Source organism: Typopeltis vanoorti, chromosome 20 (assembly GCF_054136105.1).
Source record: "Typopeltis vanoorti isolate ZY-2024b chromosome 20, IOZ_Tvanoo_1.0, whole genome shotgun sequence".
Lineage (NCBI taxonomy): Eukaryota > Metazoa > Arthropoda > Arachnida > Uropygi > Thelyphonidae > Typopeltis > Typopeltis vanoorti.
The window spans coordinates 93,303,531-93,325,807 of NC_143568.1; the positions used below are offsets into that span (position 1 = coordinate 93,303,531).

Genomic DNA, 22,277 nt, shown 5'->3' on the forward strand with positions numbered 1-22,277 from the left:
AAACGAGTGTATTATGTCAATTTAATGGAGAAGAGGTGAGCAACTTTCTTAGAGCGAATGCCTTCTATTTCGTATAATTTTCTCTATGGTTGTGATTAACCATCGTAATGCTGGTTGTCTCAATCGGCGTCTTTTCTCTGTATATTTCATTCTTCATGTGGAAATTGAGTAAATCTCGTAGCATGAAGCCATGCAAATATATAAATAAATAAACCTCTAGCGGCTTTTATTTCAAAAGAAAGTAGAAGGAACGCATTGGATCTTAGTCACTTTCGGAAATCGGCGGGCAGCCTGTCTTTATCTTTAGTCCTTAACACAAATTAAGTTCCAGAAATACGAGACAGCAACAGCAGCTGTGATCATTTAATCTCTCTCCAGTGTCTTGAAATAATCAGTAGACCATTTCAAGACATTAGGGAGGTAGGGGAGGAGAGAGAGCCAGATAACTGCTGCCATTTCGTATTTTATTTCTAAACCCTAATTTCAAATCGTATTAGCTCTACCATTGATTTCTCTTAGATTAAAACCCCCGCAACTAATTAAAAAAGTTTCCAGACATCCTGGGCGGATGATCTAGAACCAGCTTAAAAATAAATAAAAGAAATCAAAAAAAGAAATCGATTCTTTATATATATATATATATATATATATATATATATATATATATATATATATATATATATATAAAGAATCGATTATTCGATTAATCAGTGACTATCTCTCATACATGGTATGATCGTTACATGGTACAATCACTGTTTTATAAGCCAAACTATGCAGTGTTGATCATCGATTTTATCAACGAAAAATCAATTTTTTTTAAATGTTTGATTAAAATCGCATAAATAATCGATTCTTTATATTACTTCCGCAATCGATTATATTTAGAAACGTTAAGACAATGTTATGTATTGATAAAATTAATTCATGATTTTATCATAGCACTGATAAAACGGAAACAGGTGATGGTAACAAAATTCATTTTAACATTAGAAACAAACAAAAGAAAGTACGATGACATCTGATAATTGATCATTGACACTTAAAACTTTTTTTAGCCTTCTTGCGGTCCAGTTTTAGCTTGTATTGCAACACGAATCGCAATTATTATCGTTAACATGAAATTGAGGCCAAAGGCACGTGCGAAGGTAAAAAGCATAATTTATGACACTCTTCGTAACTTAAAAAATAATTATAGTGATTTTTTTCTGTAATAACAACAGGTGGCGATCATGCATTTAAAAAAAATACCAAAACAAAAACTATCAATGGCTGTTTGGTGGCATTGCTTTGGGCGTGAGAGCTGTCATTTTGCTGCCCATATATTTGTTGCATTTCCTAACAATAACAATTCTCCGATAGGGGCGTATGAGATAAGCAACGACTTCTGTGACATGCGCACATACGCATTATCGAAAGACGTCGTCAAACTTTGGTTTCTAATTTCCTGAAACCTGCGCAGACGTAAGGGAGCGATAATTCAACACGAGGTGAGTGATGATAAACATTGCTTTGTTGCTCGCTGAGGATTAATACGAAATTTCAATTTTTTTAAAAATATATATATATACGTAATAAATTGTAATATATATATATTATATGTAATATATATGTTAAAATTTATTATTTTTTATTTTGAAATTTAGATGAAATTTTTTTATTTACAATTTATTGAAAATATATATTCGTTACAATATTATGATTTAATTAATCCAACCTTTGCAACAAATTATTAATAAATCAATATTGCTATATTATATTACAGTATTAAGTGTTTACCTAGCTTGATGTTTGTGGATGCTATTATTTGCAACATGCTACGGTTGTTTTTCCAAAATATTCTAATAAATTGGATTCTACTTCATTATGTTGATACACAGGTCAGCAGACGACTCATTAAAATCTACGTACGCATCATGCAATAGGGCGCTGTAAATAATAATAATATATGTATAAAAAGGCGTAAACATTTATAACAAAACAAAATAGTAGGATTCTTTTTTCATTGCAGTAAAATTGTTTTGAAAATTAATTTTCGTGATGTTGTTTTTCTCTGTAATGAGAACGAGATATTTGAATATTATTTTGTGAACAATCAAGTATACATTCTATAATATAGGTTGCCCTTAGAGAAAATAATTTCGCGAAGAAATTGTCATTCATTATAACAGGGTAACACTTCTCAGTATAGACTTTCTGTGTTTACAGGTAAGTATCATGATGTTTGCACTGAGTTCAGGTAAGTCCTAAATACTTATTCAACCAGATCGCATCTTTGGTGTGTAATAGCGTATGCTCGGAACTTTATTTTTTATTTTTTATTATTTTTTTTATTTTCGAAATAGTTAACCAAGAGATATCACTTAGATGGGAGAATATTCACAGGACTGCTGTATATCGTTTTTCTTTTCTTTGCGACGATAATCTACGATAATTAATCAAATTTGAAGGGAAAGTATTATTGTTCTATGGGTTTGAATAATAAATTAGTGCACTGTTGCAAAGAAAATTATAATATTTATAATGTTTAAAAGATTTATATTTTTATTCATACTGACCTTCGAGTTATAAAAATAAAATTATTATAAACTTGTTAAATGCAAAGTATTGGCATTTATTGCATTTTATTGTTCACAAAGAATCATTTTTAATTAAAAGTTTATTTACTCTGAGAATGCTTTGGGTTTTAATTGGCTCTGTCTTACACTGGAATATTGTGGAATGAATTTAACTTTATTCCACAATATTAAATATTAAAGCTACAATAACTGATTGTATTATGTATGTTATTAACAGTGATTATGTTTGTTATTAACTTTATAACGATAAAGTTAATACGATTTTTAAGAAAAATTTATTTGAATGAAATAAAATAAAATTATTTTTATACTAAATATATTGAATTCAATAGATTAAATTGCATAATTATGCAGGTTGCATAAACTGGAGAATATGGGATTGGAATATAAACTTTTGACTTGGATCAGGGGTTGGCAGACATATAAAAAAGTGGTATACAGTGAGTGTGAATCTGCTAGATTTAAGGTGACCAGTGGTGTACCTCAGGGTTCAGTCCTTGAGCCATTATTGTTCAATCTATACATTAATGACATAATGCAGGATTTAATCAGAAGTGCAATTGTTTGATGATGATACGAAGATAGGCAGGGCAATCAGAGATGTCACTAATATTCAGCAATTACAAAATGATTTGAATAGACTTGAAATTTGGGCAAACGAAAATGGCTATCAGTTTAATGTTATTAAGTGTAAAATTATGCACTTAGAGTTCCAGCAGCATATTATATTAGCGGGGTTATGCTACCAGAAACTGAAGAGGCAAGAAATCTTAGCCTATTGGTGGCTAGGAATTTAAAGTTCGAAGGACACATAGCAAAAGTTGCAAATAGAACTCAGAGGATAATTGCGATGCTGAAGCGAACACCTTGACACGTAAGGATAAGGAAGTCATTTTGCCTCTTTATAAGGCTTTGATAAGACCACACCTGGATTATTGTGCGCAGATTTGCCCCCCCCCCCCCCAGTTCTAAGCGGATAAAGAAGTTGTGGAAAGGGTGCAAAGAAGTCTTATGAAGATTATATCCGGATTATGGGATTTAGATAATGAAGACAAATTGCGAATATGTGGATTGTAGACTCTGGCTAACAGGAGAAAGAGGGGTGATATGATAGAGGTCAGTAGCGGCCGGTGAAAGTTTTAAGTGGAGGTACTGCATATACAAAATAAAAAAAATATTTTTTTTCCCTAATGAGTAACCAATTTATTAATAAATAAATTTACATATTAAAAATTGCTTTATTAAAAATATTTCACCCTCACCACGAACAAACACCAATCATAAAAGTTTCGTATCTTACAGAAATAATAACGCGTGCAAGCATACGATACACTGCCCAAATGAGCAGTGTCGGAATGACTTGTAACGTGCAATCACAAGCGCAAACGTATATCGGCGAGACTGGCTGCAATTGGTCGAACGTGATAATATCGACACTGCGTTAGATCGCAGTGTATTTATTTCGTAATTTAAAGCGTTAATCGAACAATTCCGATTATTAACTATTCACTCAATGTCAAAACATAAGCCGTAACCTTTAACATGGATTGCATTTATATAATGCTGTAAGCATTGTTATTATTTATAAACACAAACAAAATTTAATTTTTTCATTTTTTCCTTGGGGGTGCTGCAGTGTCGCAGTGCTTATATACGAGCCATCACTGATAGAGGTTAAAAACTTTTGAATGGTTGTTATAGGATATCAACTGATGAAAATTTTCGCTATATGGAAGGTGAGTGAGAGAACATGGGGGGACATCCATGGAAGTTAAGTTTGTTCATAGTCAAGAAAAGTAAGAGCTAGATTTTCTCCCAGAGAACAGTGAGTGAGTGGAATAATTTGCCCTTAGGGGTAATGAGTGCATTTAGTGTGAATGAATTTAAGAGAAGGTATGATAGCTGGTTTGGGTGATTTATAGCCTTCCTCGATGAGTCCTTGACTCCGTGGAGGTCTCATATAATAATAATAATAATAATAATAATAATAATTACGGGATAGATTTTTCTTTGATGGTCAGTTTATGGAATAGTCTAAATATTTAGTATTTAGATTATTTCAACAATTACTTCAATAAACTAAAGAATTTTGTTACATAAATGACATTTTTAATCACTGGTAAAGGTATTTAACCTGATTAATGTAAGTTCTAAAATTTGCTTAGGGTTCGACAGGATGCTATACATAAAAGTACAGTATGTTCTGTTAAGAAGAGGAGACTTGTCATAAGAATACAGTATTTTCACATTTTCTTATAAAGGAATAAATGTATCGATCATCATAAATCATGGTTGCATCAGATAAATGATAATAAGCTAGCTCCTTTTATTCCCTTATAGGGAGTAGGGGAGGCCTTTAAACCCTCTCTAGCTTTTGGAGACTGAGTGGGCAGTTCAATCTCCACCAGTAGCCAATCAGGGATTGCTGGCCCACGTCTTTCACTAATTATAGGCGACCACCGATGAAGAGTCCGGCAAACAAATGCTGTCATCTCTTGGTACCTAACCTTAGCAGGATATATTACTGTCTGATCTGAAATAATGTGGATTCTACGATTAATTTTATTGAGTTTACGGGTCAAAAAAAAACGAGTTTTTGGGAGAAAAAACCTGGTTGCCCGTGCCAGAGATCGACTAACTCGGTAACCGGTGGAAGAAAAGCTTAGAAAAACTTCCTCCAGTCAGCGACTGGGCTTGAACTTAAGTCTGTTTGGGTTGCCTAGCGCAGAGGATGCAAGCGTCACTTGCAGCAGATGTGGAAGAAAAATAAGCTAACCACATGAATAAGAGGGTAGCTGACTGGAAGTATAAGAAAAGAAGGTTCTAAAAGAATTGGTAGCCTGTAGTAAGCCACTGTGCTTGAACTTCTGTTCGATTTGTACGTAGATGGACTGTAAGAGGTATGCAGGTGTTTGCTGGTGATGCTTTTTTAAACTGTATCTCCCACCTCTGAAAGGTTTTGTAAAACTATAGTATATTCATACTGTGGATGGGCTATGGATGTTATATATGTACTTTACAAGCCAATCCAGGCCTATAATAAGCAACCAGTGGTTTCACACTGGGGAAAGAAGTCCATCTCCCACATGAAGACAATCACAAACATCAATGTCCACAGCGGGATTCGCAAACTTGCGGCTTGTTGGTTGGAGAGCGGTAAGGTGACCACTCGGCCAGTGAGGCAGGATAGTAGTAGTAGTAGAGTTTAGAGTACAGTAGAAAATGGTATTTATGAGTATTTACTGTTGCTATTTAGTAGAGAATCTGGAGCATCAGACTGTTGCTGTGAATCAAAATTGCTTTCTAAGTTTATTTTATTCTGTTTTACATCGGCAAAGTGGATATTAAAAGATCCGACATTATTTCAAAGCCAAATGTTTGTAGAAACTATGAAAGTTTCGTAAGTCGACCCGAGAGCTTACGAGAATACAATCTTCGGTATCCCCGAGTTGCCTTAGCTTGCACTACTTAAAAGATATGAGCGCTGCATATCCACTTTGCCGATGTAATTTTACATCGCCTAAATGAAGCCTCGCGGTTCTTTCTTTAGTAATTATTTTATTTTGTTTCAATCTTTCCGGTTAACAAAATTTATAATAATTTCGCCTTTTTTTAAATAAAAAAAATAAATGCCGAGATGAAACTGATCATTGTTTAGTTGAATATTATTTGAATAACTTAATCTTGGTTTTTATTACGGTGAATTTATTTTGATAATAATAATTACTAATTCCCATTGACTAACTCGGGAAAGAGAGAAATGATTTTGCTTGTAAAAATGAGAGAATTAAAAAAAAAAAAAAACATTTTCCTTCGTGCAACGTTTTGAATGATCATCCCACCTTCAAAAGCGTTGTGCACTTATCTTCCAATAGTTCGTGGGAACTCAAGCCAATTCAAGTGTTGGATATTGTAGATCAGTACAAATCATGGCGCTTGCTGATTGGTGCATATAGCTATAGCGTGTTGCTCTGTACATGGTATTTATTAATTAGCGTCTAATTACTTTACGTTAAACTACCCTACAATCTCGTCCTCAGCTGTTACCCGGAAAAAGAACAATGTGAATTCCTTTTAGCTTGCTTGCAAGTTCTCTCCTACTGTAACCTATCTTCGCTCACTATATTGGTCTCAATGATAATTTGCGTCTCATGCTCATGCAGCTTTCCAATGGCTTGAAGTTGTCTGGTTATTATACCACTCCTGGTACATCCTAAACAATGTTGTGTATGAAGCCCAGAAAAATAGAAGTTTGAGAGATATTGCCACCAACAGTCACACAACGCTCAGAGTCACGCCTTTTACCAATTCTGATGCATCACAAGAAGAAGACAAAAAAAAAAAAAAAAAAAAAGAACCGTCGGATGCCTGATTGCTGTATGGGAATCTATTTTTAGGAGACTTAATGTATATGGCCGCACGAACTCTAGAACTAATTGCTACAGACTACAACAATAAATAATATAATAATAATAATCTGGGGAAACTTACGGATCCCTTAAGATCCATGACCTGTCCAAATTACCTTTCGAAACCATAATTTTAGGATAAGATGGTTACTCTCATACCTAAATATAGAATAATTTTATGTGTAAATTTTGTATCTTCTCCTACCCCTGGTTTGCTGGCTTTGCAGAAAGACCTGGTTTCCGTGAGGGGGGGGGGGAACCTCCTTCAGTTGAAATGTCCTGATAAAAGTTCTTCGCATCCTAGACAGGATTCCATCCCAATTCTTTCTATCTAAAAGGCTTCATCGAAACTGACTGCGCTACGAGGGCTCATCTCCTACAATACACCCGGAATCTACGCATATCGGCCACTGAATTCGAAACCTGTATGCAGATGTATGTAAACTTCACTTACGCAGCGTATATGGAACAAGATTTGGTCACATGCATCACCACGTGTTCTAGGCAACTATTTAAGATTGTTGCTGGTCAGTAATCGTCAATAGTGTTGATCACAATAGGAAAAACAAAGGATCGTCCAGAGTTCAGTAAAGGACTTATTGTGGGTGCTCGTCTGGCTTGTGCCACGATTTTGAAAATAACAGAGCTGATTGGTTTCTCAGAAGGTGAGATATCCCGGATGTTTAATCAGTGGAAAAATGACCCACGTTGCTTGTCTAAGAGGCGTAACTGTGTTATTCCTAAGATGGTCTGTCAGGAACGAGATAGCCGTCGTCTGAGAAGGCCTGTACGGACAAACAGAACTTGCTGTGTGCAGCAATTGACCGAAGCATTTAATGAAGGCTGTTCTGGACTCTTACCTCACTGAACTATGCGCAGGGAATTGAAGAAAATCCACTTGGCAGTCGCATACATATACGGAAACCACTGTTTTCTGCGAAGCTGCTAATTCAGTGGCCGGTATGTGATATATACTAAAAGTGTTCGAAACTAATTTTAGTTTCGAAGTGAAAACTGAAGTACCTGAAGGGGGAAAAAAAAAAGCTAATCCAATATAAGCACACAGCTTGAGACTTACTAACTCACTGTTGGAAATTAAAATTTTTCCTGTTGTAGACGAAATGTAACTGATGCTATCTACAATCCTAGAATCACGGTAGGCTTACTGAGCAACTTTATAACATGCCGTAGAACCTACCCAATAAATAGTAGTTCATGCCAATTGCATGCTTATTGTAAAAAAAAAAAAAAAAAGTAAAACCACCAAATACCTACGCTACACGGATTCTAACGCCAAGGTGTCAAAACGCAAGAGCAAATTCTGTGTGAACTTTTCTACGTAATAAACTGACCTTAACTGCTTCAGAACCTTAAGGAATCTGATCAGTTACAGTGAATTAAAAACATTTTTACAATTTACCAATCAGACCCATCTTAAACTCGCGGCATGAGATAAGATCTCAACTCTGCCTGGAAGCTGCGAACAATTTCTGTGCGTTAAGCCAATGCAGACATATTGTGAGCGGAGCGCCATCTCAGTAATTTGTAACTGAGATTTTATTAAACATTTATTGCTTGTAAACATCCAGAATATTTGTGAATATTTTAGCGAATTAAGATTCTCTCTCTCTCCCTCTCTGTCTCTCTCTCTCTCTGCCTTTCGCAACAACAATAATAGTGATAATCACAACAACGTGTTCAGTGCTAATTTACTTAATTTGCTTATCTGTAATTTATCTGTCATTCAAATGCAGTAATTATTTATAAAACGGTAAGCAACAACTAACAATAATCACAATACCAACACGTTCAACGCACATGCATTACTCACATCAACCACCTTTGGTTGCAACATCAAAACTCATTACGAATTTGAATAGATCAGCTCAGTTATGGAATAGCTACGTGCTGCCTGCCCTCGAGCCACGTTAAGGAAATGGAATAAATGGGGTGCGAATTTATGGCAGAAAAATAATGAAACGGAAGAATAAAAACTTTGGAATCTTACCAGGGGGAGGGACTGAAAAGTTCTGATAAACACCTAGAACAAAAATGATATTTTTCTCATAAGATTGCAAATGATGCAGCAGCGTTGTAACAATGAATACGAAACTAAACTAAACTACGACTTGAAGGAGAGACACGTTCACTTTAAAGATGCGAATGAATAAAATATTTTTATTCATTCGCATTTTATTTAAAAATTCCATTTTTTGCGTGGTTGGGTATCAGTGCTTTTATAGTTTCGATGGACTATTAGGAAACAGTTCTCTTTAAGAACAATGAGATAGCAGCTATTATTTCCAAGACAGAACAATAGATTACTAAGTGGTGATAAGTTTATGGTCTGAAAAATACTTAAGATATGTTTAAGTGCTTCTGATATATAAAATTTTCTTTAAACTAGCTTTCAACGAGTCATTCCAGTTTGATAGTCGATAGTAACAGAGGTCATTGTTTAATTATATATTAAATTTATCTCGTCAGTTGAGTTTATTTCGTGTTGTATTTATTTTATCATATTTAATGTAGAATAACTCAAAGTAATTTTTAAATTATTACCTCAAATATTTAAATTCTTGTTCCTTGATAGTATGGCGTATAATGAAAACTTATATTTTCCATTCTTTACTATTATAGATTCCCAATTATTTAAAAAAATAACTTTTTTTAATAATTGAGCATACATTATTCGTATTAGGATACACTGAAGGAGTGAGAAATAAGAATAATTTATTCGGAACGAATTCTCGTCCGTTCTTAGACGGGCAAAGCCCCTAATAATATTCCAAAATTTACAACTTTTCTATGTAATAAACGATCAAGTACTAAATCCACGATGTTTTCATTATTATTATTATTATTATTATTATTATTATTATTATTATTATTATTATTATTATTATTATTGTTATTATTTTGGTTTGAAATCGAGTTATAACTAGGGATGTACACTGCTTGGAAAGAAGTCAGCGGTCACTATAGTGTGAGGAACAAACAGCTATGTCGCTCACCTTAATAAGATATAAGACCTCCTTTCACTGCAGTGACTAGCAATAGGGGGCGTACTTTCCACAAGCGTACGATAGTGATCAATGGGAATTTTGGACCATTTTTGCTGTAGACATGTAATGAGGTCCTGGACTGTTGTGGGACAGACATTCCTTGACCTCACCCGACGCACCAGTTGTTCATCCCACAGTCTCCCAACGAAACGGGTTAAGATCAGGGCTCTGTTAAGACCAGTCAAGTTTGGTGACGTCATGTCTACAAACCACGCAGTTACCTTATGACATTGTCTTGCTGAAAGAGACAATGGTCAGTTCTGTAGAAACGCCACAAAAGTAGGAAACATTGCATTGTTCAGAATGTTCAGATGTCTCTTGGAGTTCAATGTTCGTAGCCCCCACAAACAGCGGTCCGAGGTGAAATCAGAAAAGACAGGATCATATTATTCCGCCACCTCCGAATTTCATGGAGTTACGCACTCTGGTAAGAGACATTCACTGTACATCCGCCACACCCATCCATCTGTTCAGTAGAGGATGTAGCGGGATTCGTCGCTCCATAACACAGCTTTCCAAGTCCCACTGTACACGCTCTTTGCGCCAGTGAAGACGACTGTATGTTGGCTCCGGTAATGTGTGGCTTGCATGTTGCGGTCCTACCATGGAAACCCATGTTGTGAGCCTCGGTTCTGAATGTTTTGGTGCAGATTTATGTTCCGGTCGATGCCTGGAACTCCGCATTCAACGTGTTGACCGACAAATGGCGGTTTCTACATGTTATCCTTCGTTGCACTCTACGGTCACATTTGGTGAGTATGGTGGGTCGTTCATTGCGGGTAGCACTTGCAGTTGACTCCCTGCATTCCATCTCAGTATGGTATCACCGATGTTTGATCTATAATGGCCCGATTTGTCAACATTTGAACTAACAGGCCTGCAACATGGCATCCTATCACAATGTCTCTTTCAAAATCCACCAGTTCCCCTCTCACAGCCACTTCACCCAGACACAGTTGCGTTCACTTGGGAGTGTCATATTCCTCCAATTTATACTGGCCACAAACACGTGACTCATTACATAGCAGGATGCACTTTGGCCATGGGAGACGTCCGTTAACTTCTTTCCAAGCAGTGTATTTCCACATTTTTAGCGGTAATAGTTCCACCATACAAGAATAAACCATATGCATTTATTAAATGCTGATACTTTTCTGTATTCAAACCAGCTTCTCTTTAAAAAAAATTGATACGATTGTATGATATTACAATAGGGTGACCAGTAGACAAAATTGTAATGGAAAAATACAGAACTAAAGTGTACGTTTTAAGCGATTTCTTTATAAATATCTTCGTTCAAATATTTAATCATGGTCTACTAATCCAAGCTTGCCAAAAACAAGCAAAAATGCTAAAAACGAACTAAAAATATTTTTATAGGATCGTTTTATGTATTGTTGAACCTTGAACAAAATCTGAAATGACTTTACAAATATTTTTTACATTTGTAAAAAAAAAGAAAAAGCATAACCTCTTAAAAGATCGCACTACTTATATCAGGCTTAAGTAGGCAGTACACGACTGCCTACTTGTAATACTCATCCTGCCATTTGTAGTTAATTGCATATTATTGGGCGCATGGATAAGTATTATTTTAAGCGTAACATGATTTAGAAGAACATGTGATTAATGTTCGTTTTTCTTCCCGCGTGTAGCGATAGTACATTTTCAATTTAATGCCTTAGACTCAGTTCTGATTACCATAGTTACATAATTGTTACCAAAAACCACAGAATGTCACTAGGAGGAAACAATGTTGTGTCGTTGTAACTTTTCTGGAACGGTGCCAAATGTAACATTAACCAACGAGCTTCGTTTAACACACGTGCTGAAATAATTTCTCGCCCTTGTTGCATTTTCTTGGTTTTGTTATTGTTCATTGTATATTTTTATAATTTTTATGAAACAATTAAGAGGCGTTAAAGCATAATTGTAATGACTGAGACACTACAGTCGTTGAATAAACTGTTTCTGATACTTTTTTTTCACCTTTTCGTTAATTAATGTTCAGTATAGGTAAATATGGTTTTTTCTCCCATAAGAAACTCGAGTTTTTAATCATGCAAATCATAAAACTCAATGGCAGACGATATGATGCAATAATAGTAATTAGGATTAGGAACATCTCTTATTGCCACAGGAATATATTCAATCTTATTATCGTTTTTCCATTATTAACAGTTTTTAAAGAAGAATTTATTTCATTTTTCTTGACAAGATAAACTAGACTATGTACCTTTATTATTCATAAATCAATCTTTTATTTTTATTTTTATTTTTTATTTTTTTTGACAATACTGCATGTGTATGATACCAACATGTGCACATAACTATTGAAATAATTAACCGTTTGTTTGAATGTTGTAATTGTCATGGGAAAACTAGTAAAGAATTAATACAGTATTTTATATAGTTATTTAGTTTTATTATTCCGTGTGATTAGTACTGGCAGTCCTTACACAAGGTTTAATTTTTGTTTTTTGTTTGTTCTGTGGGGCACGCTTTTGAACTCATAATATGTAGTATTGTGGAAGCCTGAGGAAGTCATAACTCTTGCTATGTTGAACCTCGTTGGCGTGAGAATGTATAATAATTATACATTCTAACACCATTTCTTAAAAGTATACATTCTAAGAATATCTTTATGCTTCGGAAAATAATTCAGGAAACAGAAAATATTCAAACGATAAATAAATTTTAAAAACGGAACTTAAACTATTTTGATATTTGAATTAATTTACGAGAAATATTTTGTGGAATGAGAATGGATGTAAAAATGCAACGGTACGTGGCATCAGCTATATAATTTTTCTAGGGGGATGCTAAGTAAATATAACTAATGAGGTTATAGCGTAACAAGTAGGTATTACACGCCCAAAAGGCTGGTTGTGTTCTCAACAGGAATGCTACCCAACTGTGATTATTTCTACTAATCGTAAAGGACGCCATCTATTTGTTTGAACAGCTGAGTTTATACCATGAACTCCCCGAGAGTTGTCTATCATATCGTATCATGCTTATGACTTGCTGAGCTCCAAGGACAGTATCATCCGTCGCTTTTATGCCTTCAACTGGCTGATTTGCTCGGTCAGCAACGCAAATAACAACACAACTCAGCTGCTGGCTGTTGTACAAGAACAAGTTATTCCGAAGAGATTTGTGAGCGAATAAAAGAAAATGGGGGGGGGGGGGGAGTTGTTCTTCAATTTGTCAGAAAATCAAACTTACAAAGTTGAAGCGTTTTTTTCCACATTTTATTTATTCATTTGATTTTTATGATTGAAAATAATTACAAGGCTCTCTTCTCAAATATCCTTGTATAGCGATACCATTATCACAATAATTGAACGTAGATCTATTTTCGGCAGCGATCTGAAGACAATTTATCTTTACCTTATTTGCCATTACAACAGCACGATTAAAATCAAAACTGAAATGACACGAAAAATTTTACCAGAAATTCTAAATGCCAAATGTCATTTAGATTAAGGTTTTATTGGATTTACGATGAAAGCCACGAGGAATATTATTTCTTAATTTAAACATTGAATTATATTAAAAAATTAAAAGTCGTTTCTTTTTTTTTTTTTTAATTTATCCTTTCTTACATTTTCGCGTTCTTTCCTCGTTGTTTTTCACGAAAACGGCGTTCTCACTGTCCATTAATCAACTTACCAATAACACTGTCGTAATTATATTATTGGTAATGGCAACAATATTTGCAACACTCATTTTTTATTTATTTATTTTATTATTATTATTTTTTTTAACGATAATAGATTTCTATCTTTTGCTTTGTAACTTTAAGTAACTTGTAAAAAAAAAAAAAAACATATCTTTATTGACAACAGTCGTAATTAAACCATCCACTGCCAACCATCTGCTGTAGACTTTAAGATTTTAAAAATGGACATCGGAGATCCGGCCATATTTTATAGCCAAATGTAGAAAGAAACTTAAAAAAAAAAAAGCTTCGAAAATTTCCAAGAGGGTTTACGAGAACATCATCTCTGCCATAGGAGTTACCTTCACTTGCACGATTAAAAAATAAAATAAAAATAAAACATGGCCTCTTCCCGTCAGTCATATTCACCTTTTATTAGCGCACTGATTAGTGTATTGATAGTCTTTGGCAACTGTTGTCCCGAAGGTTAGTTAGCAGTGTGCTAATCAATTTAGTACATTATTTGATAAAAATAATGCATCAATGTACTATCAAGTTTGACTATAAAATATGGCTGAATTCATAATATAATTCATTTTTAATATCGTACTCATGCCAGATTGAAGTCTTTCCGTTCTATATTTAGTAATTTGATATGCACATAATAAAAGTTCACTTATGATGAATTATTTAACTTTTTGACAATAGAGATATACTGAGAGAGTTTTTGATGCTTCTAGGTTTGCACGTGGTCTGTGACAGGAACCAGCCAAGAGTTCGAAACAGTGGTCAGGCCAGTGAAACCTAATTAATGCACTAATAAAAGGTGTAGGGCCGACTCCACTGACGGTGCAGCACGTGCATTTGCACGGGGCGACAAAATTGGCCTAAACTATATACGAAAAATAAATCATTTATTCAAATGTTTATTCTAATTTTTCTAATTCTAATTTCAATTTTTTTTTTATTCAAATTAAAAAAAAGTCATTTATTCCTTCTCTGTTGAAACCAGACTTCGAGATGTCGTCAGTTAAATTTTTACATAATAAAACTTCATTGTACTGAATATTTTTTAAAAATCATAATAATTTAAAATAATGTAGTATTATGTTGCGTTTAATATCGCCCTGTCGGTGTTAATATCAGACGACGTGACAATAGCAGAACACCTATCTTCCATTTATTTCCGATTGTATTGTTGACCTTGACCTGAGGTTAAAATACGTGCATATTTATCAAAATTGCTTAATGAAAGCACACTAACAATTCTCAACGAATAAAGAATTACAAGATTGGATTATATATATAAAATTTCAGAATGATTGAATTAATTTGAAAATTCGTACGACGTGACATTGGTCGTTATGTCTTCCATGAGCGATTTCGGTCGTTTCTTATTTGTGAGCGAGAATTACTTGCATGTAAGTTAATAGCAATACATTATTTTCTTTCTTTCTTTTAACCTTTTAACGGTATTCTCGTCATTTTTTTAGAAATGACTACTTTTTCGGTAATGACGAGTATACTCGTCATGTGAAAAAATAAATTATCCTTTGTGACAAAAATTAAAAATATATTTCTCTTATTATTATAAAGGACTGTAATGATCAATGATTTTTCGCATTTTTTATGAAAATAATGTTGCGTGTGAAGCAATTAAAATACCATTGCACGCACTTCAAATAATTTCTTGGGAGAACTGTGTAAACGGCGCCTAATTTTACCCAGAAAATAATGAAAACTCGACGAAAAACTTTTAAAAAACAGATCGCCAACGCGTCCCTAATTTGTAGTGTTTTTAGCAAGTCCCATCCGATTTTTTATAAACTATAATCGTTCCTCAAATTGCCATACTTTTTTTTACGTTCGTAGTTCATGTTTTTTTTTTTTTTTTTAAATATTTTTAAGGTTGTGTTGATACTATTTGTGATATTAATGAATTTTGGAGCAATAAAAGTATTGATTTTTCAAATAAACTAACTTTTAATAATTGCCACTTTGTTATAATTTAATTAAAATTAAAATTTCGCTTGAATTTACGAGGGTGGTCTGAAAAGTTCTCGGCCTCGGCCATAGATGGCAACACTATCGGCAAGATTTTTTTTTTTTCTAAGTTGGTACATCTGTCATAAGCATCCATGTGAAATTGCCAGTCATTCTATCATCAAGTAGTTCGTTTTATAAAGCTGTCTGAAGCAAGTGTTGTCTGTATCCCTTGAAATGGATAAAATTGAGTATCGTGCGGTTATAAAATTCTTTGTAAAAGAAGGTTTAACGCCAAAAGAAATGCATTCGAAGTTCATAAAAGTTTATGGGCACTCTTCTCCTTCGTTTTCGACAATTAAGAAATGGGCTGCCGAGTTTAAAGGGCCGTACTAGCCTTGAAGATGATCCACGTGAAGGACGTCCAAAAAGTGTAACAACACCAGGAATCATTGATCAAGTGCACGATATGGTATTGGATGACCGGCGTGTCAAAGTGCGTGAAATTGTTGAGACTAGAGGCATTTCAAAAGAATATGTAGGATATATTTTGCATGAAGAATTGCATATGAAAAAGCTTTGAACAAGATGGGTACCACGCTTGCTCACAGCAGAATAAAAACGCACACGCATGAAAATCTCTGAACAGTGCTTGGAGCGTTTTAACAAGAATAAAACGGATTTTGTGTGTCGATTTATTACTATGGATGAGACTTGGATTCACCATTACACACCAGAATTCAAACAGCAATCAAAACAGTGAACAGAAGCCGGTTGTTCACTGCCAAAGAAGATAGAGTCGGTTCCATCAGCAGAAAAGGTCATGACATCGGTGTTTTGGGATGCTAAAGGCATTTTGTTTATTAATTATCTTGAAAAGGGTAAAACAATAACTGGAGAATATTATTCTGATCTTTTAACCAGACTTCATGAAAAAATTCGTGAGAAAAGACCCGGTTTGCAGAAGAAAAAAATCATCTTTCATCAGGACAATGCGCCTGCCCACAAAGGTATTTTGGCAATGGGAAAATTAAGGGATCTGCACTATGAATTGTTGGAACATCCACCCTATTCCCCGGATTTGGCTCCCTCCGACTTCTATCTCTTCCCAAAACTAAAAATCTTCCTCGTTGGTCAGCGTTTTTCTTCGAGTAAAGAGGTGATTGCAGCTGCAGAGGGGTATTTTGCAGATCTTACTGAGATCTGCAAATTACTGAGATCTCGCTGGATAAATGTATTAGTCTTAAGGGAGATTATGTTGAAAAATAAAAATAATTTTGAAATTATAAATTCATTTTTTCGTTGTTAGGCCGAGAACTTTTCAGACCACTATCGTAATTACTTATGCAGATGCAGAAGCACATTTTCAGAACAAAATTCCTCCGTTAAAAGGTTAATCGTCTCTCTATTTTTGTAAAAAAAAAAAATAGTTTATGATCATTTTTCCTTAACTTATGAATTTTAGCTAATGCTACTATTTAGAATTTATGATCAGACACATTGAAGCCTAGCTTAACATCATGACTTTTAACACGTCATTAAAAAAGTTTTTTAGGAGGAAGGGACGACAAAAATATGCTGTTGCATGGGACGACAAAATTCCTATTGATGACCCTGAAAAGGTGAATATCTATGGGCTCCAGAGCAGAGTCCGCGTCTTTTGAGTAGTACAAGCCAAGGCAACTTTGATGCCAAAGGCTATATTCTCATAAGCTCTCGTAAATTTCGAAACTTGAGTTTCTTTCTATATTTGGCTATAAAATATGGATGGATCTATAATACCCTTCATTTTTAATAACCATAGAGCAATATTTCTTGAGCCTAATTTTGAAAGTACTTTAGTTCTTTCATTAATTGAATTTCCACTAAGGTCTAAATCATTTCACTCGGACAGTTTATTTCAGTTATTCACAACTCCGAATTGAAACTTAAGTTTCTTAAACTTTCAGCCTTAAGGATGAATGTTAATTCGATTTATTCACGAAATGTATGCGTATCTGCGCATATCCTCACGAAAATGACTTGTTTATAATAACGTCAACCTAGAGACCTCTGATCTTTTGTCTAGCTAGTGCTCAGTTCATGTAACTATTTCTTTCATTGTTAAAATTTCATTTTTTTTTTTTTACATTGTTGAAAACAATGAAATTTCTTTCCGGTGCATTTTTGAATCAAACAGCGTTAAATTTTACTTTCCAGTATTCATAGAGAGGATTTTGACCTCATCTTCAAATTTAATTAATCAACTTCTTAATAACATCGAAATTCGGCTTTTCTATTTGTGCATGATTTGTGTTCCGAAGAGAAAAATGGTGTCCGTGACACCATTCAGCTCTTCGTTACAACAAAACTTCAGGAAGTGAGGCAGAAAGAACTTCCGGTGCCTTACCTGAGAGCGATAAGGGAAGTGTAAAAAGAGAATGCGACCTTGGAACATTAGAAAAAGAAGAAAACCAAACAAGACGTTTGAGGTGATAAATATATGAAGAGAAAATGAAAGTTCTTTCTCTTGTCAAAACAGAAATACCACGTGATTAATGCACAAATGACCTCGTTGGTTTCAATACGGACAGCTGCCTGGATATTATTGGACTGTGGAATGTCACCTGGATGCAGTTTAATACATGTAATACGTTGAGGTTATTGTGTTTAATTTGCCTGTATACTCAAGGTTAGTAGAAGAGATAAAAAATACATTACGGGGTGTCAGAAAATAATAAATAAGTACGAATGAAGAAAGGCATTGTGTTCATTACGTTGAAAATTTAATAGCTCATTTCTTAGAAGAAATAAGCACTTATATTGCCAATATTTCGTCCCTCCAGTTACCGAGGCATTCTCAAGGTTGTTAGGGTAATCACAATGCTCACAAAGGCATGCGGAACGAAATATTTATGGTAGTATCCAAATGCCTTCGCTGCGCCCTCTGGGGGTTGTCAAGAATTTTGTTGTTGTTTTGGACGGAAGATGACAATTCTACTAACGTCTCACATGTCCTTTCCACAAAGACTTCGTAGGACAATCACAAACATTCAGGCCCTTGGCGGGATTTGAACCCGCCAAGGGCCTGAATACGCTAACCACTCGGCCAACCAGGCCGCCACATGTAACAAGACTGAATAACTAACTTTTAATTAAAAAAAAACTCCCTTCCTTATAAACGTTCACTGCTAAAGCACATTGCAAAATGGATACAAAATTATCAATAGACACAACTGTTTTTAAACAATGAGACATCTGATCTGTAACACGTACATCTCGTGGGCGAATGATTATAAGTCACGTTCTTTACTTTTTCGCATGACCATAATCTACGTGTATTACAGACCTTAATTAGAGTCCTCGAAATGTTGTACATTGTTAGATCTTAGTTTCTGCTAAGTGCTATTAGCGAAATTCAGAGACCTTTCGGTCTGTTAGTTAAAATATATTCTCCTGTCGCCCACTCGATCCAATGCTACATTTTAAACGCGTATAATCCCATAGATGGCGCTTTCATATTAAGTTGGTTTTCATTCATCGCAGTTGTGTGGTGCATGCTACTAATTTTTTATTATTATTTTTTCTGGTATTATCTTAGCCTTGGTGGGAGTTTAGTGGATCTCAAATGTTTCGAAGAAAGCAAACGTTCCATCTGCAGTCATCTACGGAAGTGCTGTCGAAAACAGACCGTAAGTTTGCATATAAATTATTATTCATATATTTTCTGTAATTATTTGTCTGTTTGAGCTACTTGGTTAATAAAAATGTTATTAAAATGAGCTTTATTCTATGCATAATTAGTTAGTCTAAAGCAAGGGTAGCCAACTTATGTTTTGGTGGACTATCAGTGCTAAGACTTTTATTTAAATAAAATAGTTGAATGTATTAATCTGGTCATCCATGTTACAACATCACGTGTCGTCATGAATAAAGAAATAATTTATTAGTTTGCATAAATTCTTAGGCGTTGTTACAGTTTCTTAAAATGTGCTAATATTCATAAACTTTAATTCTGCGCGCACATTTCCTTACAGGAAGGGGGGTGGGTTGAAAACTTATGCTCAACTCCAGTATTAAATGTAGTTTTAGACAATGTCATACTGGAGGTGAGCATGAATTTTTCCACCCACTTCCCTGCTCTGAATATGTACGGTATATACTTGGATACCCAAGAGATCATATCTACGTTCCTCCCCCGAGATGTTGACGTTTTTGGCGCTAAATGATAACTTCAAACCCAAGTTTTGTTCCTTCTGTGTTGCGAATGTTTAATTTTTTTTTAAATTAATTTCTCCTTAAGTATGACATTTCTCCGATTGAATTCTAGTGAAGCAACCACATATACTTCTACAATCGCCTACAGTCTTTGTAGATTTTGATATTTGCTACAAAGACCCCCCAATCTCGTGGTGAACTTATCGCGTACTTTTGCCTGGATTGTTTGTCTCGATGGTCTGCTGGAATCTTTCTCGCATAGAAAAAGTTCCAGATTATGGCCAAGTTATTACAATTACTCTACAAATTATTAATAGTACTCAGAGGGCTTCTGCGTATTGAAATTGGCCGATGGTTGACCTCTACCCACTATTTGTTAATGCCGTCCGTAATAGGGAGGGGTGAGGTAGGTTTTGGCTCTGCAATATCGCAGTATCCATTTTGGGAACCATACGATTAGTTGCAGATTAAGATAGGAAAAAGAAATTGCGACTTTTTTTGGACCTCCTTCCTATTGCTTAGATATTTGAGTAGGAAATGATGTGTACCAAATGAAGCTTTTTTGAGATAATGTGCGCCCTTCCTAACATATATTTTGATAGGTGATAACTTATGTGATGCCGAAAAAAAAAGAAAAAAGATGTTGCATTGATGAACTTGCATGGTCGTATTTATGTACAGGAATCGCCTAGTTTGCAGTGATGAGATTCTCAGTTGCTAGCATTCAAAGGTATCCCGTGTTGAAGTCGGCTCTGGTCAGCAAATAACCTTGAACGTAAAGATGTAAGACATTGCCCTAATAGTGTATGCCTAATAGGCTATTTTTGCCTTCGTGTACATGGGAATGAATTAATCTATATTATTATATTATATATTGATAGATTATGCTAGTGCATAAACAGTTTCCTGCCTACACCGTATCCCTCCTAGAACGTCTGCTACGGTTCGTATTACGTTTATAAATTCATAATAAAGTCGGAGAAATATTTGCTGTCAAATCATGTGAGAGCAAACGATAATTTTTTTAATGCAGCAGAATGTAAAGTCATTAAGCTACATTTTTTCATTCACTTTGGAATGAAAAAAAGTTTCAAATTGTGCTCCAAATTGGATCCGGGAGTTATGGTTAATAGGGAACTGAAGTTCAGAGGTTGTATTGCAAAAAATTGGCAGAACTCCATTGAAGATCACTTGGATGCTCAAAGATCCGAACACCAGTAGGGACAAAGAAGTCATTCTCCTGGGTTTCTTGAGGATTCTGAGATGGTCGAGAGGATTCACAGGAGAGTAACCAAGATAGTTTGGGGACGGTGGAACGTTTCGTATTAGGATAGATTGAAGATTTAGGAGTTACAAAAATTGACAGAAGGAAGACAGGAGATGTGTAGAAGTATACAGAGACTGCTAAAAGGGTTTCATAGAATGGAGGTAGGGAAATATTTTCGGTAAATAGCCTGGGGAGGATTGGTGACTGTTGGAAGTAAGTTGCAGGTAGCAAAGATGTGCGGCTTAGATTTTTATTTATTATCGTGCTTTGTTTTTTCCAAAAAAAATTAAAACCGAGGCAAATATTAGTAGCGAGGAGTTTAACAATAATAAAGATTACCATCTCGAACTCAAAGGGAAAAACGTAAGGTGCAGACTGAATTAAAAAAAAAATTCTCGAATATGCGATCCTTAAATTAATCTGAAGTCAAAGGTCGCTTTTAGTTTTGCATTCTTGTAGAGAATTTCGTTCGTATTAATGTCCTTTCCCCCCCCCCCCACCTCCACGTTATCAATTGCACATAATCAAGGGAGGAGTAGCAGCTCCCAACTATTATACGCTTTAAATTCATTTAACTTCATCGGTGGAGGGTTTTTTTTTGGGGGGGGGAGGAGGAACCTTTTCGGCAACTCATCGCTACTAATATTTGCCTCTGTTTTAACTTTTTTTTTTTTTTTGAAAAAAAAAAAAAAAAGCCCGAGAAGTGATTCGTTATTATTCTTAAAGATTTATAAAATCTGAAGAGATTATTTGGCATTTTTTTCGAGATTTCTAACTAAAGATTTTACAAGACAAAAACGGATTCATAATCCAGTATATGTTACCAGCAGAGGCATAGCTAGGGGGGGGGGTGCGGGGGGGGGGCGTCCCGGGCTGCACTTTGAATCTTTTTGAACTTCTGCAGTTAATTCTAAAATACAATCTCGAGAACTCATTTCCAAATATTGTAATACTACTGCGAATTTTCCTCACAATTGCTGTAAGTGTTGCTAGTTGTGAGAGGAGTTTTTCTAAATAAAACTGGTTAAGAATTACCTACATTACTATGAAATAGACTTCGCCAATGCCATCGACGATTTTGTTAACAGAAAAGCAAGAAAAAAATAACATTTT

At 34.8% G+C, this 22,277-nt stretch overlaps 1 protein-coding gene across 1 annotated transcript in view; it reads left to right on the forward strand.

Moving 5' to 3' along the window:
* Positions 1 to 1,479: 1,479 nt before the first annotated feature.
* Positions 1,480 to 22,277, forward strand: part of LOC150095665 (solute carrier family 35 member G1-like) — a 138,110-nt gene continuing 117,312 nt past the window's right edge. The window contains exons 1-2 of the mRNA XM_090410757.1: positions 1,480 to 1,490; positions 19,281 to 19,371. Coding sequence (XP_090266883.1) covers positions 19,308 to 19,371 — 64 coding nt within the window. The 5' untranslated portion in view covers positions 1,480 to 1,490; positions 19,281 to 19,307. The remainder of the gene's footprint in view (positions 1,491 to 19,280; positions 19,372 to 22,277) is intronic.